The following is a 22,956-nucleotide window of genomic DNA, read 5'->3' on the forward strand; positions in this document are numbered from 1 at the left end:
ATTGAGAAGAAGCAATTAAGTAAGCTCTCCAATGCCAAAGTGCATACACTACTCTAGGGCTTTGTTGTTTCTCCATGGATCAACAAGGGTGACAAGCCAGCAGAATATGATGAAGAGCCTCATTCATATTCAGTGTAAAAAAAAAAAAAAAAAAAGGCAATTGTTGCTGGGAAGAAGGTGCATTTGTATTTGTGTCATCTGCAGAGGGTACTGCAGAAATGGAAAGTCTTCCACTGGAGCAAACAAAGGGCTCTCATTTATTGCAATCAAGGCCCAGCGTGTGGATCTCAGAGATCAGACCTACACCCTGCAGCAAAACAGAGACCTGCGTGGGAAAGTTCAGTTTCTCTCTACATCTGTGTCAGAAAAAGCCCACCATGGAATGACAGCTAAGGAAACATCCCTGTGACTCTTCACAGGTCTCTTCTACATTTGGGATCACTGCTACAAAAGAGCTGTTGACATCATCTCTCGTGGCCACCCAGAGAGAAGAGCAGGAAGGCTGGGATGCTCTTTTTCCTATCTTTCCCTTCATTTCCTCTATATCTTAGGGACGAATCACAGGACAGAACACAGAAATCAAATGGCTCTACAAAGCAGATTGGCCAGTTCAAGTCAAAACAGCCACTGAAAACACCCCAGATGCTGTCTGACAACAGCTGGACTGTTGGGGAGTCAGGTGAATGCAGTCTGCTGGCCCTGGGCAGGAAGAGGACAGCCCAGACTGTCACATACCTTTCACTGAAAGCTGATAGAGCATTTTATCCCCCTCACAGATGCACTGACAACTTCCAGCATCATCCATTGAGACGCTGTGAATTTTCAGGGTGTGCTTCTTCCCCACAATGTGCAGTTCATATTTTTCACTGGCCTTGAGCTCCTTCCCATCCTTCATCCACTCCACAGTAGCGCCTGTGTCTGAAAGCTCAGCCTGCAATTTGGCTTCCTCACGCAGCCGAGCGGAGATCTTTTCTAGATCTTTGCTCTTATTGCTAAATCTCACTGCAGCACCTGTCAGGAGCAAAGGCCTTGTTAGTTCAATTTAGATCAGGCTAACGTGGTCAATGTTTGCTGCAACATCTCTGAAAAAGTATCACCTTCTGTTCCTACACTCATCATTGTGTCAGTGCTGAGCAATTCAAGATATTTCATTTGCTCTTCTTGCCGGATTTACTAAGTAAAAATCAACCAAACATCTCCTTCTACTGATCAATAATGCTCTAAACATGCTTCTGCAGAGGTTTCCACCCAATGACAAACAGCTCCTCCCATAATGAATGTTTATTTGTTCTACTTGGTCATGCAAAGCTGATTGATAGAGATATTATTGGCATGATTTCTCCCCTACTTCTAAACTATTCCAGTGCAATCAGAAAGGCTGTCTGAACCTGGAGCTGAAAGTACTGCTCTATGGTGATGCAGTGGTAAACCTGCTGACTGAATGCACTGGCCAGTAGCTGTGAACTGCAGACATTCATCAGCTGGCATGAAGCAATCTGGTTCAGATACCAAGCAGCTGGGTAGACTGGCTTACCCTACACTCAGTGCTATCATGTTTAGGTCATTACCAGGACTCATGTCAGTCCATGGGATGCAATTTCAGGTATTTGGTACAGGCAGTGAATGCCTGCAGCCCCAGTTCTAATCATCAGATCACAGCAACTATGCCTTGACTGTAAGAGGAAAGGAGAAGGATCAAAGCAAATACCTCTCACTTTCATCTTGGTGCTGACATCAACATTTTCGGCAACAAATTTCACTTCTGCTCCATCATCGTTCTTGGTGACGTTCTTTATCATTAGGCTGTGAGTAGTTTGGGTTCTCTTGATGATGCAGGTCTCGCTTTCCTGTAAGACTTTACCATTGATGTACCAACTGCCGCAACACGTTGTTGTAAGGTCAATAGTAAACATGGCATTCCTTCCAGGTACAGCTTCACCAGTTGTTAGTGGGGATTTCACAGCCAGGACTGGTTCTGAGGAAGAACAACATGGATGTCTTAATGCTCTTTAGATGCAAGTCTGGGATCTCATTTAGAGATGGAAGATTAAATCATAGGGACATTTCTACTTCTCCCTTTGCATGAGTGCTGGAAGAAGCACTTCTATGCTTCAAATCTGTTACAGAAAGTTCTGCCTCTTGCACATGTGAGATATCAAAAGATAAGGATATTCATGTCTCTGATTAAATCATAGGTACATTTCTACTTCTCCCCACAACCCCTAAATCCCTCAGAGCCCCCTAGAGCTCCTAGTCCTCCTATGGCCCACCACAGCCCCATATCCCCCCTAGATTCCCCCTCAACTCCCTTTACAGCCCCTGCACAGCTCTATAGAACAGTCTTACAGAACTACCTCTAGTAGAAGCAATCTCCACACAGAGATCCTTTCCCAGTGGCACTCAGCCCTTCAGTGGGGTCTAAGAGAGCTGCAGCCAGACTCAAACACAACTGCTCACACAGCTCAGCTGCCTTCACCTGTGCTCCTGACGCTGACACATTGCAGCCCCACATCCCCCTCTGCCCCCCCACAGCCCCACACCCCCCTGTCCTCCCCGCACTCCCCATCAGCCCATCCCACCTCAGTGCTGCCTCTGTCTCTTCTCTCCTCTCCCCGTCCCAGCGCCGGCCTCCCCCGGCCTCCCATTGGGCAGCGGCAGCTCCGCCGGCTCCGATTGGCTGAGCCGCAGTGCGTGGGAGTGGCCGTTGTGGGGGGGGCAGAGGGGGATGTGGGGCTGCAATGTGTCAGCGTCAGGAGCACAGGTGAAGGCAGCTGAGCTGTGTGAGGATATGGGCAGGTATGGGGCTTGAAGGGGTGGTGTATGGAGAGATAGAGGGTTGTGGGGGCCTTAGGGTGATATGGGGCTACTGGGGGCTGTCGGGGACTGTGGGGAGGAATATGAAGTTGTAGCAGATTGTGGGGGTGTAGGTGTGGTATATATATGTACATCTATGGGAATATACATATGAAAAAGATAGATCCATGCGTGTTCTGGGCTGCACTGAAAAAGGGGTGGCCAGCAGGAGAGGGAGGTGATTGTCCCCTCCTGCTCAGCTCTTGTGAGGCCATATTTGCAGCACTGTGTCCAGGCCTGGGAAGGATGTGGAGCTGTTGGGGTGGGTCCAAAGGAGGGCCACTGTGATGATCAGACAGAAATTTGGGTGAAGCTGCCTGATTTTATGAAGCTATTCCCATTATTTTCTTGGTGCTGTGTTTCCCAAATGAGTGGTTTCTGGCTGTGCTGCAGCACCAGTCTGCATGTGAACATCAACTCTATTCACCATCTGGGAAGATCACGACTTCCCTTCTCCCACCAGCACCACTGAATTACAGTTACTCTAAGGAATCCTTAAAGAAGGGTTTATAGCTGTCATGTTATCTGAAGTGCTTGGGGCATTCTGATGCTATTAAGCTCTATGTATTAACAAGTTCAAAAAGAAAAGGTAGGCATCTGATTGTTGTGCCAGTTTCTAAGTTATTTGGAAAGCTGTACCACCCAACCACTCCTTCTGTTTGATGGAGGTGACAAAGCTCAGTTTAATTTCTGACTGCTGTTTAAATTCTGGAGCTCAAGCTGGTTCCTGGAGCAGAAAAAGCTCGGAAGCTGTCCCTCCTACAAGCAGGCACCTCTGAGCAAAATATGACATCTCAATTTCTGATGGTAAGGTCAGGAGATCTGATTCCAGCGTCTAGCTTTTGGCTTCATGCTGTGTTAGTGGGACCTTTGGCATCCAGCACTGACTAACAGCAACTGACAGGCTGGTAACAGTGCACATCAAAGCAGTTATGTGTCAGGATGGGTCAGGAAAATTGTATGGCATTGAGATTTCCTGTCTTTGCTCTCTGCAGATCTAACTAGCTGCTGGAAGAATCCTGTACGCCATGTTCACACCATTTTCAATGAGCTGGATGAGTCTGTTGTTGGCATTTTAATGCAATTGACCAGGCAGGCAATATGTATGGAGTATTTGGCTCTCTCTACAGTAATGAATATTTCAGTGTCTTCAACGTGTGGCTCATTGCTTCCATTTCAGGCTGCCCAGAGAAGCTGTGGATGCCTGTCCTTGGTGTTGAAGGCGAGGTTGGATGGGTGATGGGCAGCCTGAGCTGGTTAGTGGGCAGCCAGCCCATGGCAGGGTGTTTAGAACTGGATGATCTTGAAGGTTTCTTCCAACCCAAGCCCTCCCGTGATCCTATGATTCTGTGATTTCATTCAGGTTTATTGAGATGAGATGAGTTCTCCTAAATGCGCTGTTCTCCATATGATTATAATTGGAGTCTTAAATTATAATTGGGTGACATAAAGCAGACACCATACCTTCTGATGGCCAAAATGAAATGAAATCAATCCTTTACTGTGTCAGTAGTCTGTAACTAGAGCCCATCAGGTAATTCCCAGCCTCCTGCCTGTATCAGTGGCTGCATACAGTGAAAAAGTCTGATGGGAATTTAACCTCTAAAATGTTCAGAAGCAACCAGAGGGTGAATATATTCCCTATGCAAATACCTGCAGGAATAAGCTTGTCATGTATGTCCTCAGGTAGCACAGTAGTTAATGGTGGGACTCAGTAGGTCATGCTGAAAGTTGAGTCTGCTGATCTTGAAGGTCTTTTCCAGCCTACATGACCTTATGCTAATATTTCTGTATTTATTTCTGTTCAGCTCCCAGAAAACCTCCCACCCAGCCCCCAGCTGACCCCGTGGTGAAAAATAAAACAGAAACCTCAGTGACGCTGGCATGGTCCCCTCCGAAGATGCACCTCCCCATTCCAATCGATGGCTACATTGTGGAACCCAATAAACTAACTGGCTTCACCTGGGTGAGTGCCACAAGTCTCATGTCCCCGTCCCAGAGTTCACGGTGAGCAATCTGTCTGAAGAGGCTGATGATCAGTTCCGAGTGTCTGCAGTCAATGCGCATGGACAGAGCCCGTCTCTGGAATTCCCAGGGAGCGTGCACCTTGGTAAGCACAAAAGCCCCAATGGAAATGGGTCAGTGTGTGCTGAGCAGCTGTGTTGGTTCCCTAAAGTTGTTTTCTTTGACTTGAAGGATAGTAGTGCATTAACACACCAAAGACTTTCCCTTATTCCTAGTTCTCCTATCTCCTATCAACCTCCAGCTACCACTAAAGTGATACAAGTTATGTTTCTGTGACAGAGACATGAATATTATTATCTTTTGATATCTCACATGTGCAAGAGGCAGAACTTTCTGTAACAGATTTGAAGCATAGAAGTGCTTATTCCAGCACTCATGCAAAGGGAGAAGTAGAAATGTACCTATGATTTAATCTTCCATCTCTAAATGAGATCCCAGACTTGCATCTAAAGAGCATTAAGACATCCATGTTGTTCTTCCTCAGAACCAGTCCTGGCTGTGAAATCCCCACTAACAACTGGTGAAGCTGTACCTGGAAGGAATGCCATGTTTACTATTGACCTTACAACAACGTGTTGCGGCAGTTGGTACATCAATGGTAAAGTCTTACAGGAAAGCGAGACCTGTATCATCAAGAGAACCCAAACTACTCACAGCCTAATGATAAAGAACGTCACCAAGAACGATGATGGAGCAGAAGTGAAATTTGTTGCCAAAAATGTTGATGTCAGCACCAAGATGAGAGTGAGAGGTGTTGCTTTGATCCTTCTCCTTTCCTCTTCCATTCAAGGCATAGTTGCTGTGATATGATGATTAGAACTGGGGCTGCAGGCATTCACTGCCTGTACCAAATACCTGAAATTGCATCCCATGGACTGACGTGAGTCCTGGTAATGACCTAAACATGATAGCACTGAGTGTAGGGTAAGCCAATCTACCCAGCTGCTTGGTATCTGAACCAGATTGCTTCATGCCAGCTGATGAATGTCTGCAGTTCACAGCTATCGGCCAGTGCATTCAGTCACCAGGTTTACCACTGCATCACCATAGAGCAGTACTTTCAGCTCCAGGTTCAGACAGCCTTTCTGATTGCACTGGAATAGTTTAGAAGTAGGGAAGCAATCATTCCAATAATATCAATCAGCGTTGCATGACCAAATATAACAAATAAACATTCGTGATGGGAGGAGCTGTTTGTCACTGGGTGGAAACCTCTGCAGAAAAATGTTTAGAGCATTCTTAATCAGTAGAAGGAGATGTTTGGTTGATTTTCACTTAGTAAATCTGGCAAGAAGACCAAATTAAATATCTTGAATCGCTCAGCACTGACATGTAGAAGAGACCTGTGACGAGTCACAGGGATGTTTACTTAGCTGTCATTCCATGGTGGGCTTTTTCTTACACAGATGTAGGGAGAAACTGAACTTTCCCACGCAGGTCTCTGTTTTGCTGCAGGGTTTAGGTCTGATCTCTGAGATCCACACGCTGGGCCTTGATTGCAATAAACGAGAGCCCTTTGTTTGCTCCAGTGGAAGACATTCCATTTCTGCAGTACCCTCTGCAGATGACACAAATGCAAATGCACCTTCTTCCCAGCAACAATTGCCTTGTTCTTTTTTACACTGAGTATGCATGAGGCTCTTCATCATATTCTTCTGGCTTGTCACCCTTGTTGATCCATGGAGAAACAACAAAGCCCTAGAGTAGTGTATGCACTTTGGCATTGGAGAGCTTACTTAATTGCTTCTTCTCAATGAACAAACTCCAGAGAGGCATGGAGACAGCTCCAAACAGAATTGAATAACGGGACTAAATTGATGGAGAGCAGAACTTCCTGCCAAGACTTGTCAGCTAGTCTTAATTTTGCTTTTCTTCTCTCTCTTTGTCACGATAGCATAATATTTCATACTGGCAGGTCTGCCCACAGAATTAACTGGCACAGGCTGCCCAGGGAGGTGGTGGGATCCCTGGAGGTGTTCAGGAACTGTGGAGATGTGGCCCTGATGGATGTTATCAGGGGGCATGGTGGGGTGGGTTGGGGTTGGAATCAAAGGAGGACCCCCATGTATTTCAGCAGGAAGCACTACTGGTAATAAGACCTTTGGAGCAAATCCTGGTAGGGCCACGCTCAGCTGGTCCAGTCCGGAGGCTGTTCCTCCTTCCTGCAGTATCTGCAGTGAAAACCAGCAGCTGCGTTTGTGTGGCTGGGCTCACATCCAGCAGTGGTGAGGGGACTACAATGATAAGAGACAGTTGCTGAAAAAATGAATGAAATTTGACTGTATGATAGTATGGAGTTAAATCTATTGACAGGATCTCAGGCATCCCAGTGTCCATCAGCTGGCTCTCGAGCTCCTAAAAGACAGGCGTGCTGTAGAATGTTGTTGAATTTGTATTATCCATGCGTGTTCTTGGAACTGCAGAACAAATGCATGCATAATCCAGACTTTGATTTTAGCAGCTCTGACTGCGCTGTCTCAACAGACCCAACTCAGTTGTGTGCGCTGTTTTGAAATGATATGTTAACAAGAAGCTGGAAAGCAAACTCCATTACCCAGAGTAAAATAGGACTGTGGCCTTAGGCTTAAACTTTTGGCTAAGACAGTGGTGAGATTTTGAATCTTTGAAGTCAATTATTCCACTGTGTGTTAATAGGGGCCAGTTTCCTCATCTAACTTTTGAGCTCCAATTAATTTCCATAAAGGAATTGTGTTTTTCTTTTCAGTCCTAATTGACTCCATCTATTAGGCTTGATTTGTTTGCAATGTCATGGTGAAGCGGTACAAAAATGGCAAAGAAATCACGACCAGTAAGAAATTCAAAATGGAAGATAAAGGGAAAGTGCGTAAGCTTGTGGCTTCAGCTGTAACGAAAGAAGACAAGGGAACATGCTTCTGCAAAATTGGAGATGACACTCTGATTTTTGATTGGAAAGTCTCAGGTAAGTTTGTGAGGCAAACATGGGATCGCAATCCATGCAAAGCACTTCAGACTTAATTCATTTTATATGTCCAACCCTGTGGGTTTCCAGTATTTAGGACAAAGATTGCATAGCTCTATTGAAGCAATTCTGACCTTACTGTTGTCCCTGTGCAAATCCACAGTATGAGCAAATAATGTAACTGTGTTGTGATGAATTCAAGACAGCCTTATCTCCAGCTGGGGCTGGAGTCATGACTTGAGCCCTGACATCTGGGCTTCATTCTTCTAGTTCATGAATTGCCTCAGCACTTACATCATCTTTAAACCTATGACTGAAATGGTCCTAAGTTCTTAGCATGGGAATCCTGTCTCCTCTTTTGACAAATTAAACTCCACATTTGGAGTGTTGAGTGTTTCCTGCTGTACCCGAACGATGTTGTGATCTCCGAGGCGTCTCCCTGAGGTGCTGTAAGCACAGCCATTAGCTCATAGTGCAAGTAAAGCACTGTCCGGTCAAGCCTGGAGGAGTAATGCTTGTCACTGACCTGTTCCACTTCAGGGTGGAGCTGGAGGGTAAAATAACACAAGAAATTGTCATTGAAATTCAATATCTGTGAAATTCAGCTGGCTGCATTCACAGAACCTGGCGTTAAGATCTGTTTTCTGGTTTATTTCTTGATCCTGTTATCCATAACCCAGTCCTCATTTATGAACTGAAGCTCTACTGAAACCTTTCACTGTGTATGTTCATGCTGCAGTGCAGCGCTTGTGACCTTTAACAGCACATTCATGTTCCTCTAATCACAGGATCCTTAAGGTTGATTGAGACCCTCTAGTCCAACTGCTCACCCATCTCCACCATGATGCTCACCATCAGCTGGCTAAAAACTCAGCAGAGATGATAGATCAAGCACAATACTGGATTTGGGATGGCTAGAGATTCCTAAGATATTGGAGGATTGCTTGCAGGTGGTGTTGGCTCAGGTATTCACCCTGCATCCCACCTCCCATTCTGTTTGGTTGAGAATCATGCATTCTGCAATTTCACTTTGTAATTCAAAGACCCTGGCTTTATCTGTTGAAAAACTGATCTAAAACAAGCCGAGAAGACTCCGTTGGAACTGGTTGATGCAGAACAAAGGCATCCCCAAAGGACAAGTTGCACTGTTTGATGAACATTATTGGATGAGAGCTAAGCTAAGATTTAAAAAGTTCTGGGGCTGTCTCTGAGCATCAAATCCAGAGGAAGCCTGCATGATTCCCTGAGAATGGATACCTCCTACTTTGGTGTAGGGTGAAGGGAACACTAGCAGTAACTCCTATCACAAAATGTCACATGGCTCAGACAAAAAAGCCATCAAGAGGGCTTAATTAGGAGCACCAAATGCTCACAAGTTGGTCTTAGGGCAGGGAAGTAATCTATCTATGTGATACTGATTGATGCTATTAGTTCTAAACAGCTTGACTCTAGAGGGACCGTTCTTCTTTGGTCACCTAGTTTTAAAAGAATAGATGGCTCCTGTCTATTACAATTTTTAACTCATTATTTGTTCACTGATGCCATAAATGTGCCTGGCATAGCAATTGGCCTTGGTATATTCAGTGACTGAAAGCAACAGTTGTTGCTATAAGAAATGCAATACTAAGCTAGGTCTGCCTGTAGCTGACAGCCATCAGCTTGCTCCTCAGGCAGGTTGTGTCTGGATGGAATGAAGGGCATGAAATACTGATGTGCTCATCAAACGCTGCTTGTTAGCTTAGAGACAAGGTGTTGAATAGGTTTGTTCATGTATTGCAAACACGTTACTTAGCTGCCTTCATTTTAGCTTCAGAAGAACATGTGCAGAATACAGAATTGATTAAAAGAAATAAGAACTGTCTGCATAGAACTTACTCTTTCCTTACACAGGAGAATCAAGCAGACGTTTGTATGTGAGTACCTCCAGAGGTGAAACTCAATCACCCAAATGTAATGAGCAGAGACATTACAATCAGTTCTAACTGTATCTTAATGCTGTACTGAAGAAGCCTGAGTCAGGATGTAAACCACTTTCTCTTTTTTTCTTCAGATGAAGCCATTGATTTTGTCAACAAGCCCAAAACGACTCCAGAAATATCAGTCAGTCCTTCTGAAGACCTGGAGCTGGTGTGTGAGGTGTCAGCTGCAAGCGGAGCTGTCGTATGGAAGAAAGATCAAACAGAGGTGAAGCAGGACCAGAGGACAAGCATCATCTCCCAGGGGATGCACCGCAAGCTCATGGTCAAAAATGTGACCCTGAAAGACCGAGGGAGCTACAGCTGTGAAACAAAAGATGACAAAGCAACATTCCAAGTGAAAGTCAGAGGTGAGAAAATGCTTGGAATCCCAGAGAGAAAGGAACGCTTCATTTTGTGTGTCTTGCATTTGTAGGATCAACTTGCCGCCCCTCTGGTGCAAAACATTTTGGTCAACTAGTGTCATATCAACATTTTTCTACATGTGCTTTTCCATCCAGGAATGAATTCCTGCAACAAACCATAGGCAAGGAGGGTAACTTGTGCAGCTCTTGTAGTCAGCTGGTGTCTGCAGGGTTACAGTGCAAGAGCACACCGGGCATGCAAGGAGTGAGAAAAGGGGAGGTGTTTGAAGAGATCTGGTTACAAAATTTGAATGACACAATGAGGTGGAAAATGCCAATAATCAGACTGATAAATGGCCTGGGTTGCAAAGGCCCACAGTGCTCATCCAGTTCCAACCCTCTCCTTCCTATGTGCAGGGTTGCCAAGCAGCAGCCCAGGCTGCCCAGAACCACATCCAGCCTGGCCTTGAATGCCTGCAGGGATGGAGCATCCACAGTCTCCTTGGGCAACCTGTTCTAGAGGGCTGTTCCCTTCTGATTTACTGGAAATGTAGAAAGACATCAGAAGGAAAAAAGAGAAGGGAGGAGGTTCAGCAGTGCATGCAGGTGTTCTAAATCTCATGTCCAAATCTGCTATCAGACTGCAAAATGTTTAGCTTTGCGATATGATGTAATATGATATGGTATGATATGATATGGTATGATATGATATGATATGATATGATATGATATGATATGATATGATATGATATGCCTATCATTTCCCAAGGCAAAATAGAGGGGAAAGCATTTACCTGTCTTAATGAGGCATCATGATGCTCCCTGTCAAGGGCAAGTATAGTGAAAACAGGGAACTGGAGTAAGCTCTGCCACAGACTACAGCAAAACGGTGTGACTGTTGTGATGTCCCTGCAGAGAAAGAAGACGTGTTTACAAACAAGGACAAGGTACAAAAGGAGGTGAAGGCTGTACTGACTCAAAATGCCATGCTGAGCTGCGAGGTGGCCCAGGAGAAGACTCACCTTCAATATTGATGTAACTGGTAGGAAACACATTTTGGTTGATATTCTTTGATTATTCCATATTTCCATAGTCTGGCTGTGGAAATGTCTGTGTGAACGTGTCCTCTTGATTCTGCCATGAAATTGTTTTGGCGAGGAAGACAAGAAATGCTTACAAACGTGCAGCTAAAATGATTATTTGTTTTTAACAATGTTTTATCTATCTCTTCCCCTAGGACTACTTTTATCATCAGCTGTCCATGGATGTCCAACTGTGATTTGTACAATGTGCAACACTGCTCTGGCACTTGATATTTCAACAGTACTATTTACAGATCTCTACTGTGGCTGCACTGAGAAGGTTTGGTTGTCAGTGTCCTAAGAACCTTTAGTCAGAGGCATTGCACTTGCCTTTGGCTTGTTGAATCCCACGTTGACGACCATTCGTTTCATGTTCTGTAAATGTAATGATCAGTCGTGAATCCATTGATACCTTTCTAATTGTACGTTTCTCATTAGTCTGAGAGTTTAGCACGGAGGTAGATCTTTCACTCCAGCTGCAGTAGAGATTGCTCTGGTGTCAGTATATTTTGCACAAGATCCGGTAAATTTTAACTTAGACTCCAGATAGCCATGGGCACATCAGCTGCATTCTGAGTGACCATTAGTGAGCTGGCTGATGACGAGGGTTTGTCTTCTGTTTTATTTGTAGCTGCACTCTACTGGTTTTTGCTCATAAGTCAACTTGTTCTCTGTTAACTTTACAGTTCTCGTCTTGTATTCTGAGCTGATCAGGACAGGGAATCTGTTTTCTCCTCTTCTTTCTTATGGCAGTGAACACATTGGAGCTTAATCCTGGTCAAGGTTTGGCATTTGATCAGCTCTGTGGAGGAGCAACTGTACTGGGAGTCTACTGCCTTTCTGCTCACACAGACCTGGTGTCCTTGCAGGGCATAGCTTGCGTTCTGTTCCCTTGTAAAGGTTGCAGTCTTTGCTCTCTCCGTCTTGGGGCATTCTGCTCCTTCAGTCCCTGGTGTGCAATATATCTCTGCTCCTGTAGTAGACAGTTTTGCTGCTGCCTGTGGTGTAGACTCTAAACTATCAGCTCTCACTGTTCCCACACCACGTGGATGTGATTCTGTGGCCTTTGGATCTGTTCCGTGAGTTGTGTAGCTCATGCTTTTGGCTCAGGAAATTGGCAGTTTCAGCAAAGAGTGGATTACAGAAAGGATAGATTTGGGAGGTATCTGTCAGAGAAAATGAAATATAAATGATGACAGAAAGATTATGGCAACAACTGGAATCAACCAAGTTAATCCTCAGCAGCCAAAGCCAGCCCACGTCTTATTGCAGAGGTGTAGGGGGAAAACCCAGAAATGTAGTGCTTTTACACTTGAATTTTACTAGCTGAGGGCTATTATTAGCTGTTTGCCTCAGAAACCAAAGGTTTTCTGTTCTCTTTCAGACCGGATGACCTCATGGCTGCACAGGGTAATGTAATACCTCCTCCTCTGCCATACGTGGAGAGTGCTTGCCTAGCTACCGTTGCTGTATTTCTCATGTGTACCACTGTAACATGACGTGCCAGTCCAGCCCTCACTGCAAAATGATGTGGTGTGAAAGTCAGGAGGGATTATGAGTACTCTTGGAGTGGCTGGCTCTTTCACTACAGAAATCCTCATCTTACTAGCTTCTCCCAAAGTGCAATGGCTTTCTGAGTCTTAATTAATCCTCTTCCCATTGCACTCAGAAAGATTTTCAGGGTTCCTCTACCCCAGGGTTCCACTGGTAGCACAGAACAATCCCATTTTAAGGACATCGTGAATGTTAGGTGCTCAGTGTTGAGCATTATGGGATGCAGATTAGACCTTCTTGCTTAAAAGAAACAAGTGCTGCACACCTTGGAAACCTATAGAAAACTAGAGTAAAAAGGGCTGATTCTGCCATCTCATTCTCTCAGTATTTGTGGTGCACGCTGAAATCCTTACTTGAAGTGGGCCAAAGCTCCATTGCATTTGTGAGAAGTTTTGCATCACCTGGTTGGTCTAGGCCATGTTTGTTGTCTTGCTAATAAGCAAGCCTTCTGATCTTCATCAAATCATTGTAGTTGGAAAAGACCACAAAGATCCCCACATCCAGCCTCAACCCATCCCACCATGCACACTGCCCACGTCCCTCAGTGCCACATCTCCATGGTTATTGAACACTTCCAGGGATGGTGACCCCACCAGCTCCCTGCAAAGCTGTGCCACCACATCACCATTCCTCTTCAGAAGAAGTTTTTCTTAACATCCAACTTGAAGCTCCCCTGAAAACCATCAGTCAAAACAGGGGCTGTTGGAGATGGGCGGAGAGAATGATGCTTCTACAGTCAATACAAGCAGGGAGATCAAATGTAGAGTGTATCAACTGCATTCTTGCATTGGCTTGCTGCCCTGCTCCCTGGCCTTCAGTGGACTGCAGTGCTGGTGGTAGAGCTGTGGTGTGAATCCTGGGATTGCACGTACTGCAACGGTCAGCAGCACAGCAACTTGAGCTGAACTTACCCTCCTGGGCAGCTGCTGCCACTCAGAATTCAGACAGCATGCAGAGGAGAAAGTCATGAAGGAAGGGAAAGGGATGGCAGCAGAAGGCTTCACAGAGTGACAGCGGGGAGGAAGGAGATAGGGGACAGGTCCTGGAAGGGTTTGCCATGACTGCTGGGGAGCAGGAGCCTTCCCGGTCACCTGAGCTGGGTATGCCTGAATATGCTTGCACGAATGATCTGAATGAGTGGTCTTCCATGTCTCCACTGCAAATAAAAGACAATGTCAGTCCCCCTCACACCTGCTAGTCCTGCATTCATCCTTGGAGCCTCTGTCTTGGTATCAACATCAGGACCCTGGGATCTTTCCTGGGACCCAAACAAGCATAGGAAGCTTCTTCAAAATTGGGCTGCTGTTAGAAGCTGGCTAGCACTAGAGAAATCCATGATGTAAGTGCGTCAGAAATATTCTGCACTTCTACAGCCTTTTGTAGGGCAAACCATTTAATAGAAGTGGAAGCCCATTTATTTAGGGTTTATCTGTTCTCCCACGCCTCAAATAGGAACTAGCATGAAAGCTCTCAGCAACCAGTTGTTGGTAAAAAAAGAATCAGATAAAACAGTCATTAAAGTAATCAATTAAAGATTCGATGTATCAATCGACACCACTTAGCAAGGTGATTAACTGAACCACCTTAACTGAAGTGTGTATGCCTAACCAATTACACTTGATGTCTTTCTGATGCTAACTCCATTTGTTGTCACAAAGGGTAAGGTGGGCTTTAAACACTTTCTTCTATATGTGTTAGGTATTAAGAGGAGATGACCTCAGCCAGTTCTCTGAAGAATCAGAGGTTGCTGAGAGTGGAAAACCATGCTTTATGCATAAAACGGAGCTACAAAATCTAATGTAGGCCAAGTATTCACCATATTAAGGGCTATATCATTGCCATAGGGTAGAGTCAAAAGATGGTTTTCTGCTCTTAATTTTCTATGGTTTCCTGATTTTGAGGTCTTCCTAATTGAGCTGTATTTGGCTGATCTCCAGCATAGAGTGGAGCAATATCAAAAAGACACACAGATGAAGATCTGTCATTGTCTTCATTAGAAGAAATCTGAAAATTAGGAGTCCCAGCTGATAGTAAAGACTACCGAGAGGGATGGGATGACCATAAGGACTGTGCTGAGGATGCATTATAATGTGTGATAAACACTGTGAAGCAGTGTTGCTGCAGGAAATTGCACAGTACAACATAGAAGCAAATTTTAATGTCTTCCAGTCACAAGCTGTTCATATCTAATGTCTGTTTTACCCAATGTTTTTCCAGTTCCAGAAGCAGAGGATGCCTTTATCAACAAGCAGAAGGTACAAAACGAGGTGAAGGCTGCACCAACAGGAAATGCCACGCTGAGCTGTGAGGTGGCCCAGGAGAAGACGGAGGTGAACTGGTACAAGGAGGGGAAACTGATCACCTGGAACAAGAAGTTCAGGGTGGAGTCAGAGGGCAAACAGCATCGGCTGGTGGTGAGCCAGGTGGAGAAGAAAGATGCAGGGGAGTACAGCTGCGAGGCTGCTGGCCAGAAACTCACCTTCAAGATTCATGTCACAGGTGAGACAGGTGTTGTCTGAAATACAGCAGAGAACAGTAAAGTAAAATCTAGTTTCTATTATACAGTGATCCAGTTGCAGTAGTCTGTTCTGAGGTTTTTTCCCTAGACTTGATTGCCTGGGTTTGTAGAAAGTATTTGGTTTTAGTATGGCACAAAGACCTGTTTCAGTCTGTCTGTAGAATAATAATTACTGATTTATGTACAATGGAAGCAATATTCAAGATATTATTCAAATCTCTCCTGTGCCTGAGATCCCAAACTGTAATTCTTGTTCACCGAAACATTTGACTAAGATAAGTATGTGCAGTGAGGCTGGAGTGCATGTTGTACGTGCAGCCTTTCATGGCAGGAGAAGCAGGAACTTCTCCTAGTAGTACACTGCCTTTTTACTATGCCTTTATGTTGGAGGCTGCATCTGGATAGGTGAGTCTGCTACTCACAGTAAGAGACTTGGTAGAGCTGACTATTCCCAGAGCTCAAAGTAAAATAGATATCTGCAAATCACACACAAAGAACTAAGGACTGCGTTGGTGAGCATATTTCCTTTGTGCCTTTGACAGTCACAGTTGTGGCAATGGTAGAGGCCATGAGGAGTCTGTTCAGGAAGCCAGGAGTACTGTTCTGGGTCATGAAAAGGCAGCCAGTGGTTTGACTATCACATGTTTATGTGTTTTGATGTTTCACAGTGGGTCTTAAGTAAAAGGAACTCAGGTTTTGGCTTCCTGCAGGACAGATGTTCTTTTGGGTTCAATATGTTTGCATAGTGACTTGCAACCATGGGACTGGTGTTCAAGGACCCTCTTGGTTCCTTCAGTTCCTAGGTTCTTTCTTGCCTAGATTTGACACTTAGTTTCAACAGAAGAGCTGATATTCTCTAGTGAAGGCTATTAGTTTGGGCACAAGTGGTAACCTAAACCTGTTCCAAGCTGTACATACAGACCTGCAAGATGGTCTCATTTCAGTCCCTCAGTCAATACTTTCTCTTTTCTTCCCTCAGAGCCAAAACCTGTGTTTATAAACCAGGAGAAGGTGCAGAAAGAGGTGAGTGCTGCCCTGGCAGCAAGTGCCTCCCTCAGCTGTGAAGTAGCACAGGATCCAACTGGAGTAAAATGGTACAAGGATGGAAGACTGCTTGCCTCCTCCAGAAAGTTCAGAATGGAATCTGTGGGCAAAACACGGCGTCTGGTTGTGGAGCAGCTGGAGAAGAAAGGTGCTGGAGAATACATCTGCGAGGCTGCTGGCCAGAAGATGACCTTCAAGTTGGAAACAACTGGTGAGCATTCGCTTTGGGAGCACTAAGCAGCTGTTTATGTGGCTTAGAGGAAGAGGAAGTGAGCCATGTCAAAGGGAAGGTGGTGTAGTGCAGGAATGCAGTTGAGATCAAACCCAGCAAACGTTTCCAGATTGATGAGGAAGGGGTCAGAAGAACCCTGACAATAACAGGGATCCGGGCTGAGGATGAGGGAGAGTACTTCTGTGAGTCCAGAGATGACAAGAGCAGCATTACCATCACCCCCAAAGGTATGTCTCTGGAAATGAAGGCTGACAGTGTGGAAGGATCCTTGGCTTCCCTCATCAGCCATTACAACACTGCAAAGTTGAGTTCATTTGTGTGTTTATGCTGTTCTCTGTGTTAACAACCAAGTACAAAACTTGTCTTTCTCTCTAAATAACTGTGGAACAACTGCTTCTGAAGAGCACAGCTGTTAAGTGGGCAAATCAGCCTTCAAGGCTGGAATTAAAAATCCCAAATGTGAGATGGGATTTTTTTTTACCCCTTCTTTGCCTCTTTTCTTCTTGCATCTTTGTAGATGCAAGGAGGATCTCCTCTACAGGCAGGGGATGTGAGTGTGAGTTATGGTGATCACTTACTGCAAGTCATAAAATCTGAAGCTTCCAATAAAATCATTGACTCTGTTGGCTCTTTGAAGGTGCTCATACATAACATGATAGCTGGTTTTGAGTTATACAACAAAAAAGCCTTTAATGGTTGGATGACTGGATTAGTTATTTGGAGGGGCTTTGAAGCCTTCACTGTGGGTTTCAGAAAAGGTTAGTGAAATATCTGGGGCACAAAGAGCTGAGCATGTCCTGGAGCAATGGAGAAGGGCTGGATGATTTTTGCGCGTATTTTCAGCCATAGAATTTTGTGTTCTGGTGGTGTCAGTACATTCTTTCGTACAGCATGGACGGGTTGGTTTGTTGCATTGGTTCAGACTTTTGTACTAGGAGCTCAGCAGTGGTTAAAGCTCACACTTGTGCAAAGTAAACAAGCTCCTGCAATTCGTCTCTACTCTGTTTTAGCTGTGGATTAACTTTACAGTTCCTTCCACATGCTTTATGGTTCCTTTCTGTAAGTCTACTTACACAGACTGAGTTGCTTAACTTGAAGTCTTGCTCCAGGATTTTGGGCATATTCTTAGCAGAAATATCACAAATAATTTCACCAACAATTCTCCCCACCTATATGTAGCTTTCCTTTTTTTCACTGGAAGGTTTTACACTGGCAGATATGGTGGGCATGTAGAAACAACCCCATTAATTCTCATGAAGTTCAGATTTCTCTGACTGGCCTTTGTATTGTGATTCTGCATGCATGCCCTGTAGCTAAAGCCTGGATGTCTTCCCCAGCACCTTCAGTCTCCCATCCTTATTTGAGTTACTCCGTTGCAAATCTCTCTGCTAGTACAGGAGAGTTTTTATTTTACCCCTTCTGTGAGGCAGCAGCTGGATGAGAAGGGTGAGATGAGGGAGGACTAGGTTGTTTGGGTGGCTTTTTTTTTTTTTTTTTTTTTTTCCTAAGAGCCAACTGGGAATCAAAGTTCCCAAAAATTGAAGACGAACTGTGTCATATAGAGCAGGGTTTGTCAAATCACTGGCATGCACTGTTAGGACATCTTCTTCATCAACATATTCCGGACTGAGAGTTGTCACAAAATTCTGCTCTGTGTCCCAAAATGTGCACTTATCACTTCTATTGGCAGTTATGCCAATATTCTATTGGCAATTATGTCAATAATGCATATAAGAATGTTTTGCACTGGGCCATTGCCACCAGAGTATCCCTGATATATCAAGAGGATTGTTGTAACATTATTGTCCCTAGCACAAGTAATGATAATGTGCTCAAAACAATAGGTTTTTTTGTTGTTAATGACAAGTTCTAGTAAGCATAGAGAGTAGGCACTGCCTTTCATTATTCCTTATGCCGGATGCTCCTAGAGACATCATTCCCAACGAAATCCACATCCTTCTTTCTCCTTCTCAGAACTGCATTTGTAAATCAGCAAACCATTGGCAGACATTAGCATCATACAAAAGGACAAGGTCACATTTGAGTGTGAGCTGTCCAGGCCCAACGTGGACATCAAGTGGTTCAAGGTATGGCATGTAATGGTGTTTTCCTTTCTGACTTGTCTGGAAATGAATGAGAGCCTTTAATTTCACTTCCAAGGGATGAGAGTTTAAGCTTTTGCCTGATAGCTTTTGCACTGCTCTCTTTTCTTTATGCTCTTTTACTTGCCCAGATCAGCACTCTTTGTTATTATGTCCTGAGTTCATTTATCAAGTTGAAATGAAAGTTTGTTTTGTGTTTCTTGTGAACTCCTGAGGTCTTGCTGCACAAAATATTGTTGGTTGGTGTAGAGTCTTGAGCTTCAACTCTAACACAGAAATTCTCAGCCAGGATTTTGTAGCCTTGTTGTGATCTGGCTTTTAGGGTGAAATCTGAGTTTTCTTTGCACCTGACAGTGTGAGAATTTGCTCTGGCACTTTGTGTACCTCCGCAGTGCTCAGCTGTTCCTTCCCTTACTTGGGGATAACATCATTTATTCAAGGTGATGTCCAAACGGGCTTGTTAACAGTTTTCCACAGTGCTTTAAGCTGTCATAGGTCAGCCAGAATTTATGCATGTTCTATAGCCATTCCTACATGTTGAAAACACTGCACTGTGCTTAAGCTTCAGCATATGTTCCAGTAAGCACAATTCCATTAATTCTAGGGGAGTGGGTGAATTAAGCATAGATCTGAAGGCTGCCTATGCTCAGTGCAGAGATGGAAGGACTCGTGTAGATCTGACTTGGTATTTTCCCTTCTAGGAATGGAAGGAGCTGCGTCAAAGTAAAAAAGTGGGCATTTCTTCCCAGGGAAATAAGAGAAGCCTCATTTTTCACAAGTGTGAATATGAAGATCAGGGAACATACTCGTGCAAAGCAGCCGAAGACAAGACGTCAGTTACCCTAAAGGTTCATGGTATATTTAACTGAAAGAGCAAATAAATCCTCTTGTGGTGTTTTGTACCACAGGAAGAAATGCTTCATGGGCAGTTTGGGCATTTCTTGGTTAGTCATTTTGGATACCTTTCTCTTTTTTCTTTATGCTTATGACAGATTTTCCCTCCGTGTGTTGCACTGGTTAAACCCCAGTCTGTAGCTCATCAGCTGGCTCTGAAGCATCAGACTGGTTACTGAACACACGGGTCTGCTGTGCCCTGGTAGATGCCACCTTCCAAAGGGACGTCTGAAAGGATGCTTTTATCTGATTTCCTACTAGATGCTGTCCTCATGTGGCCACTTGGGTTCAGTGTTAGCATGAACATGAACATCTGTCCTGTCCCATGACTTTGGTGAACTCTCATTTTCTCTCTCAGTCTGCAGCCAGGTTGGGTTGCTGTTTCAGTACTGGCTGTTTTATGCAGGAACTCTGCTCTTGAGGTTAATCCAAGTTGTATCCAAGCCCTTCAGAAGGAAAGGGAAACAGTAGCACAGAAATATGAGCTGATTCTGACATAAGTAAGTGCAGACCTGGAGAGTTAAAAGGGATTGTGTGATGTTCAAGGGATTTTGAAGTACAGATGTCCCCTAGGTAAGATTTGTGGCTGACATTCCCCATACATTGTGGGCACACAAGCTAAGGAGAGACTAGTGATGAGCATGCAGAGAAGCCAATGGTTCAGACAGGTTTGTAGTGACACGACATTGTAGAGTTCCGTCTAGTTCTCCTTGGCATAGTTTGGAAAATAAAGATGAGGTGATTGGTGGTAACCAATATGGCTTCATCAAGGTCAAGCCAGGCCTGACAAACTTGGTGGCCTTTCATGATGGAGTAACAGCATCAGTGGATAATGGGAGAGCAACTGACATCATCTACTTGGACTTGTGCAGAGCATTTGATCCCGTCCTGCATGACATCCTGGTCACCAAAGTGGAGAAAAATGGTTTTGATGGATGGACCAGTTGCAGGATAGGGAACTGTCTGGATGGTCACACTCAGAGAGTTGCAGTCAATAGCTCAGTGTCCAGGTGGAGGGTGGTGTTGGGACCAGTGTTATTTAACATTTTTGTAGGCAACATGGACAGTGGAATCAAATGCACCCTCAGCAAGTCTGCAGATGACACCAAGCTGAGCGGTGCTGTTGATGTGCTAGAGGGAAGGGATGCTACTCAGAGGGACCTGGACAGGCTGGAGAGGTGGGCCCTTGGCAGCCTCATGAACTTGAGTGTGGCCAAGTACAAGGCTCTGCACCTGGGTCAGGGCAATGCCAAGCACAGGCACAGGCTTAGAGGAGAATGATTTGAGAGTAGCCTTGACCCTGAGGAGAAGAGTTGGTCTGGAGGGAGGTGTCCCTGCCGATAGCAGGGGGATTGGAACTAAATGACCTTAAAGATTCATTCAGTTCTATTGTTCTTCTACCCTTAATTTTGCTTGAAAGGTTTTAGAATAAATGACATTCTGGTTTCCATGAAAACTGTTTGCAGGGAGTTCAGTTTTAGCTAGTCTGTCTTTATGTTCAAGGGCAGTAATGCATTGACTGTGTTTAAGAGAGAAATGACTCAGGAATTGATGATGGTTTAGAATAACTGGAAGATGTGGAAGTGAATGAATATGGGAGTGCATCTTTTGTCTGTGAGATTTCACACGATGAGGTTCAGAGCCAGTGGTACAAAGAGGACAACAAGCTGAAGGCTGATGACAACATCAGAATGCGGCAAGATGGTAGGGTGTAAGAGGGGCATCTTTCTCCTGAGGGGGTGTGGGTTGGAGATGAAGCAGAAAGGACATCTGAAATGAAGTGAAGAAGGTTCAGAAGGGAGTTCCCCTTTCGTTTTGGGACTGAGGTTAGGGTGGAACAAGTGACAGGTGGGAAGCTTAGTGTGGGAAGTGTGATGCTATCCCACCATCCCACACTGCCAGGAGCAGGTAGGAAATGAGTGCAGTTCTTTCCAAAGTGAGGGTGAACAGGTCAGTCACTTCACCTCTCCAAAGAGGTTTTGTCTGACAGTGAGTGTGATCCTTCTGTATCAGGTACTTTGAAGGTGACGGCGGCCGCATTCGGTCAGTCCTTGTAGAAGCCATGTTTAGATTCTGCTTTGGTGGGGATGTGGATGTGGGGGAATGGATGGTTTCATTGACATGAGAGAACAGGCAGTGATGCTGTGAAACCAGATGGATGATGCTCAGCCTGGCCATGTGCCTCAGAGCTCTTTGCTCGAGGAAGCCAAGTGTAGGTGTGGGTTTGCTCAGAGCTAAGTTACTATATTTTACCAAAGTAATTATCAATGTCCGTGTTTCATTGAACCTCTTTTCCAGTTCGTAATGTGAGGACTTTGATATTGGGATGGGAAGGTCATGGTTTGATATGGATGTTGGACTGGGAATCAGAAGATCTGGGCTCTCTTCAGGTTGTCAGTCTTATTGTCGGACTTCTTTTCAACATTCCTTTCTTTCAGTTATTTTTCCAATGATGTTTTAAGGCATTTTGAGCTGATAGGTGTAGTGTTCACGTGCAGTAATGCTGATGTGAGTAAGTAGGTGATAATGTAAGGGTTTTTTACATTCCTTCTAAATCTCTGATTTCTTTTGTTCCTTCCTTCTTTAAGAGCAATCCATTCATCTAGTAAAGGAGCTGTGTGACAAGGATGTGACTGAGCCTGAAGAAACCAAATTTGAATGCGAGATATCCATTCCTTCTGTGAAACCTCCCAAGTGGTATCTACTTGGGAAGTCTTACAGGCTGGAAGAAACTTGATTATGCAGCAAGAAGGCACCATCCACCGGCTGACCATACCGAAAACCACCACTGATATGACAGGCACCATTCAGTTCTCAATTGGCAAATCCAAATCCACAGCCAATCTGCTCGTCAGAGGTAGCGTATCCTGGCTTGGTTTACATCATGAAGATGAAGAATTAATTAACGTACAGTCTTCCTTCACTGGGGTCTTTGAAATATTGTGTGTGTGTCTGGAGGGTCTGCTCCATTTCCAGTTCAAAGTCGTTGGACACTAAATGAGACAGCTGCATCTCAGTAAAAGATCTGTTTGTATAGTTGTGATGTGCTTACTGTTCAGATCTACAGAGCTGACGTTTTGTCCCTGGCTATAGCAAAGAAGTCAAATCAGGTGAAATTAATTGTATTTCTGAACTAGACAAGTTTAAGTTTGGTAGCACCTAAATTTGATGCAGTGTGTCATTGATTTCATCTGAAAGAAAATTCCAGGCTTTTTATCTGCTGTTGTCCCCAGTGTAAGAGTCTTCATTCACATCCTAAAGTACTTGTTAAATGTTCAGCTCACTCTTATTTGAATAAAAGCCTCAACTGGGAGCAATTTAATAGGCACAGGACAAGAGCTGGACCATGCATTTGGTAGATAATATACAGTATTACTTTATAGAAATGTAG

General features: G+C 44.5%; 1 protein-coding gene and 2 long non-coding RNA genes across 7 annotated transcripts; all 3 read left to right on the forward strand.

Moving 5' to 3' along the window:
- The first annotated feature begins 2,720 nt into the window (after positions 1 to 2,720).
- Positions 2,721 to 8,759, forward strand: LOC146753578 (uncharacterized). 2 transcript variants are annotated; one of them, XR_014940040.1, is made up of 5 exons: positions 2,721 to 2,796; positions 4,662 to 4,963; positions 5,363 to 5,629; positions 7,604 to 7,819; positions 8,608 to 8,759. It is a non-coding gene; the product is annotated as an uncharacterized LOC146753578 (long non-coding RNA). The 2 variants fall into 2 exon arrangements; XR_014940039.1 differs by lacking the exons at positions 7,604 to 7,819; positions 8,608 to 8,759 and having other exon boundaries at positions 5,363 to 6,194.
- Positions 8,760 to 9,465: 706 nt separating this feature from the next.
- LOC146753579 (myosin-binding protein C, slow-type-like) lies at positions 9,466 to 15,437 on the forward strand. 2 transcript variants are annotated; one of them, XR_014940033.1, is made up of 4 exons: positions 9,466 to 10,145; positions 11,055 to 11,181; positions 11,377 to 11,501; positions 14,993 to 15,268. XR_014940033.1 is itself a non-coding variant. In XM_085530624.1 (3 exons), the coding sequence occupies exon 3, from the start codon at positions 14,965 to 14,967 to the stop codon at positions 15,292 to 15,294; it is 330 nt and encodes a 109-aa protein (XP_085386750.1). In that variant the 5' UTR covers positions 9,466 to 10,145; positions 11,055 to 11,181; positions 11,377 to 14,964; the 3' UTR covers positions 15,295 to 15,437. The 2 variants fall into 2 exon arrangements, 1 of the variants encoding a protein (XP_085386750.1); XM_085530624.1 differs by having other exon boundaries at positions 11,377 to 15,437.
- An 842-nt stretch (positions 15,438 to 16,279) lies between these two features.
- On the forward strand, positions 16,280 to 22,730 carry LOC146753580 (uncharacterized). Of its 3 annotated transcripts, none has more exons than XR_014940047.1 (4): positions 16,280 to 16,548; positions 18,544 to 18,656; positions 19,373 to 19,526; positions 22,154 to 22,730. It is a non-coding gene; the product is annotated as an uncharacterized LOC146753580 (long non-coding RNA). The 3 variants fall into 3 exon arrangements; XR_014940048.1 differs by having other exon boundaries at positions 19,373 to 19,519; XR_014940046.1 differs by lacking the exon at positions 22,154 to 22,730 and having other exon boundaries at positions 19,373 to 21,310.
- Positions 22,731 to 22,956: the final 226 nt, after the last annotated feature.

The sequence above is a fragment of the Coturnix japonica genome, chromosome Z, assembly GCF_054131305.1.
Source record: "Coturnix japonica strain WE chromosome Z, WE-NBRP24, whole genome shotgun sequence".
Classification (NCBI taxonomy): Eukaryota; Metazoa; Chordata; class Aves; order Galliformes; family Phasianidae; genus Coturnix; species Coturnix japonica.

Bases quoted from the DNA above. Each gene is read 5' to 3' on its own strand.
- LOC146753579 (XM_085530624.1), top strand. From the start codon at position 14,965: ATGTCTGTTTTACCCAATGTTTTTCCAGTTCCAGAAGCAGAGGATGCC.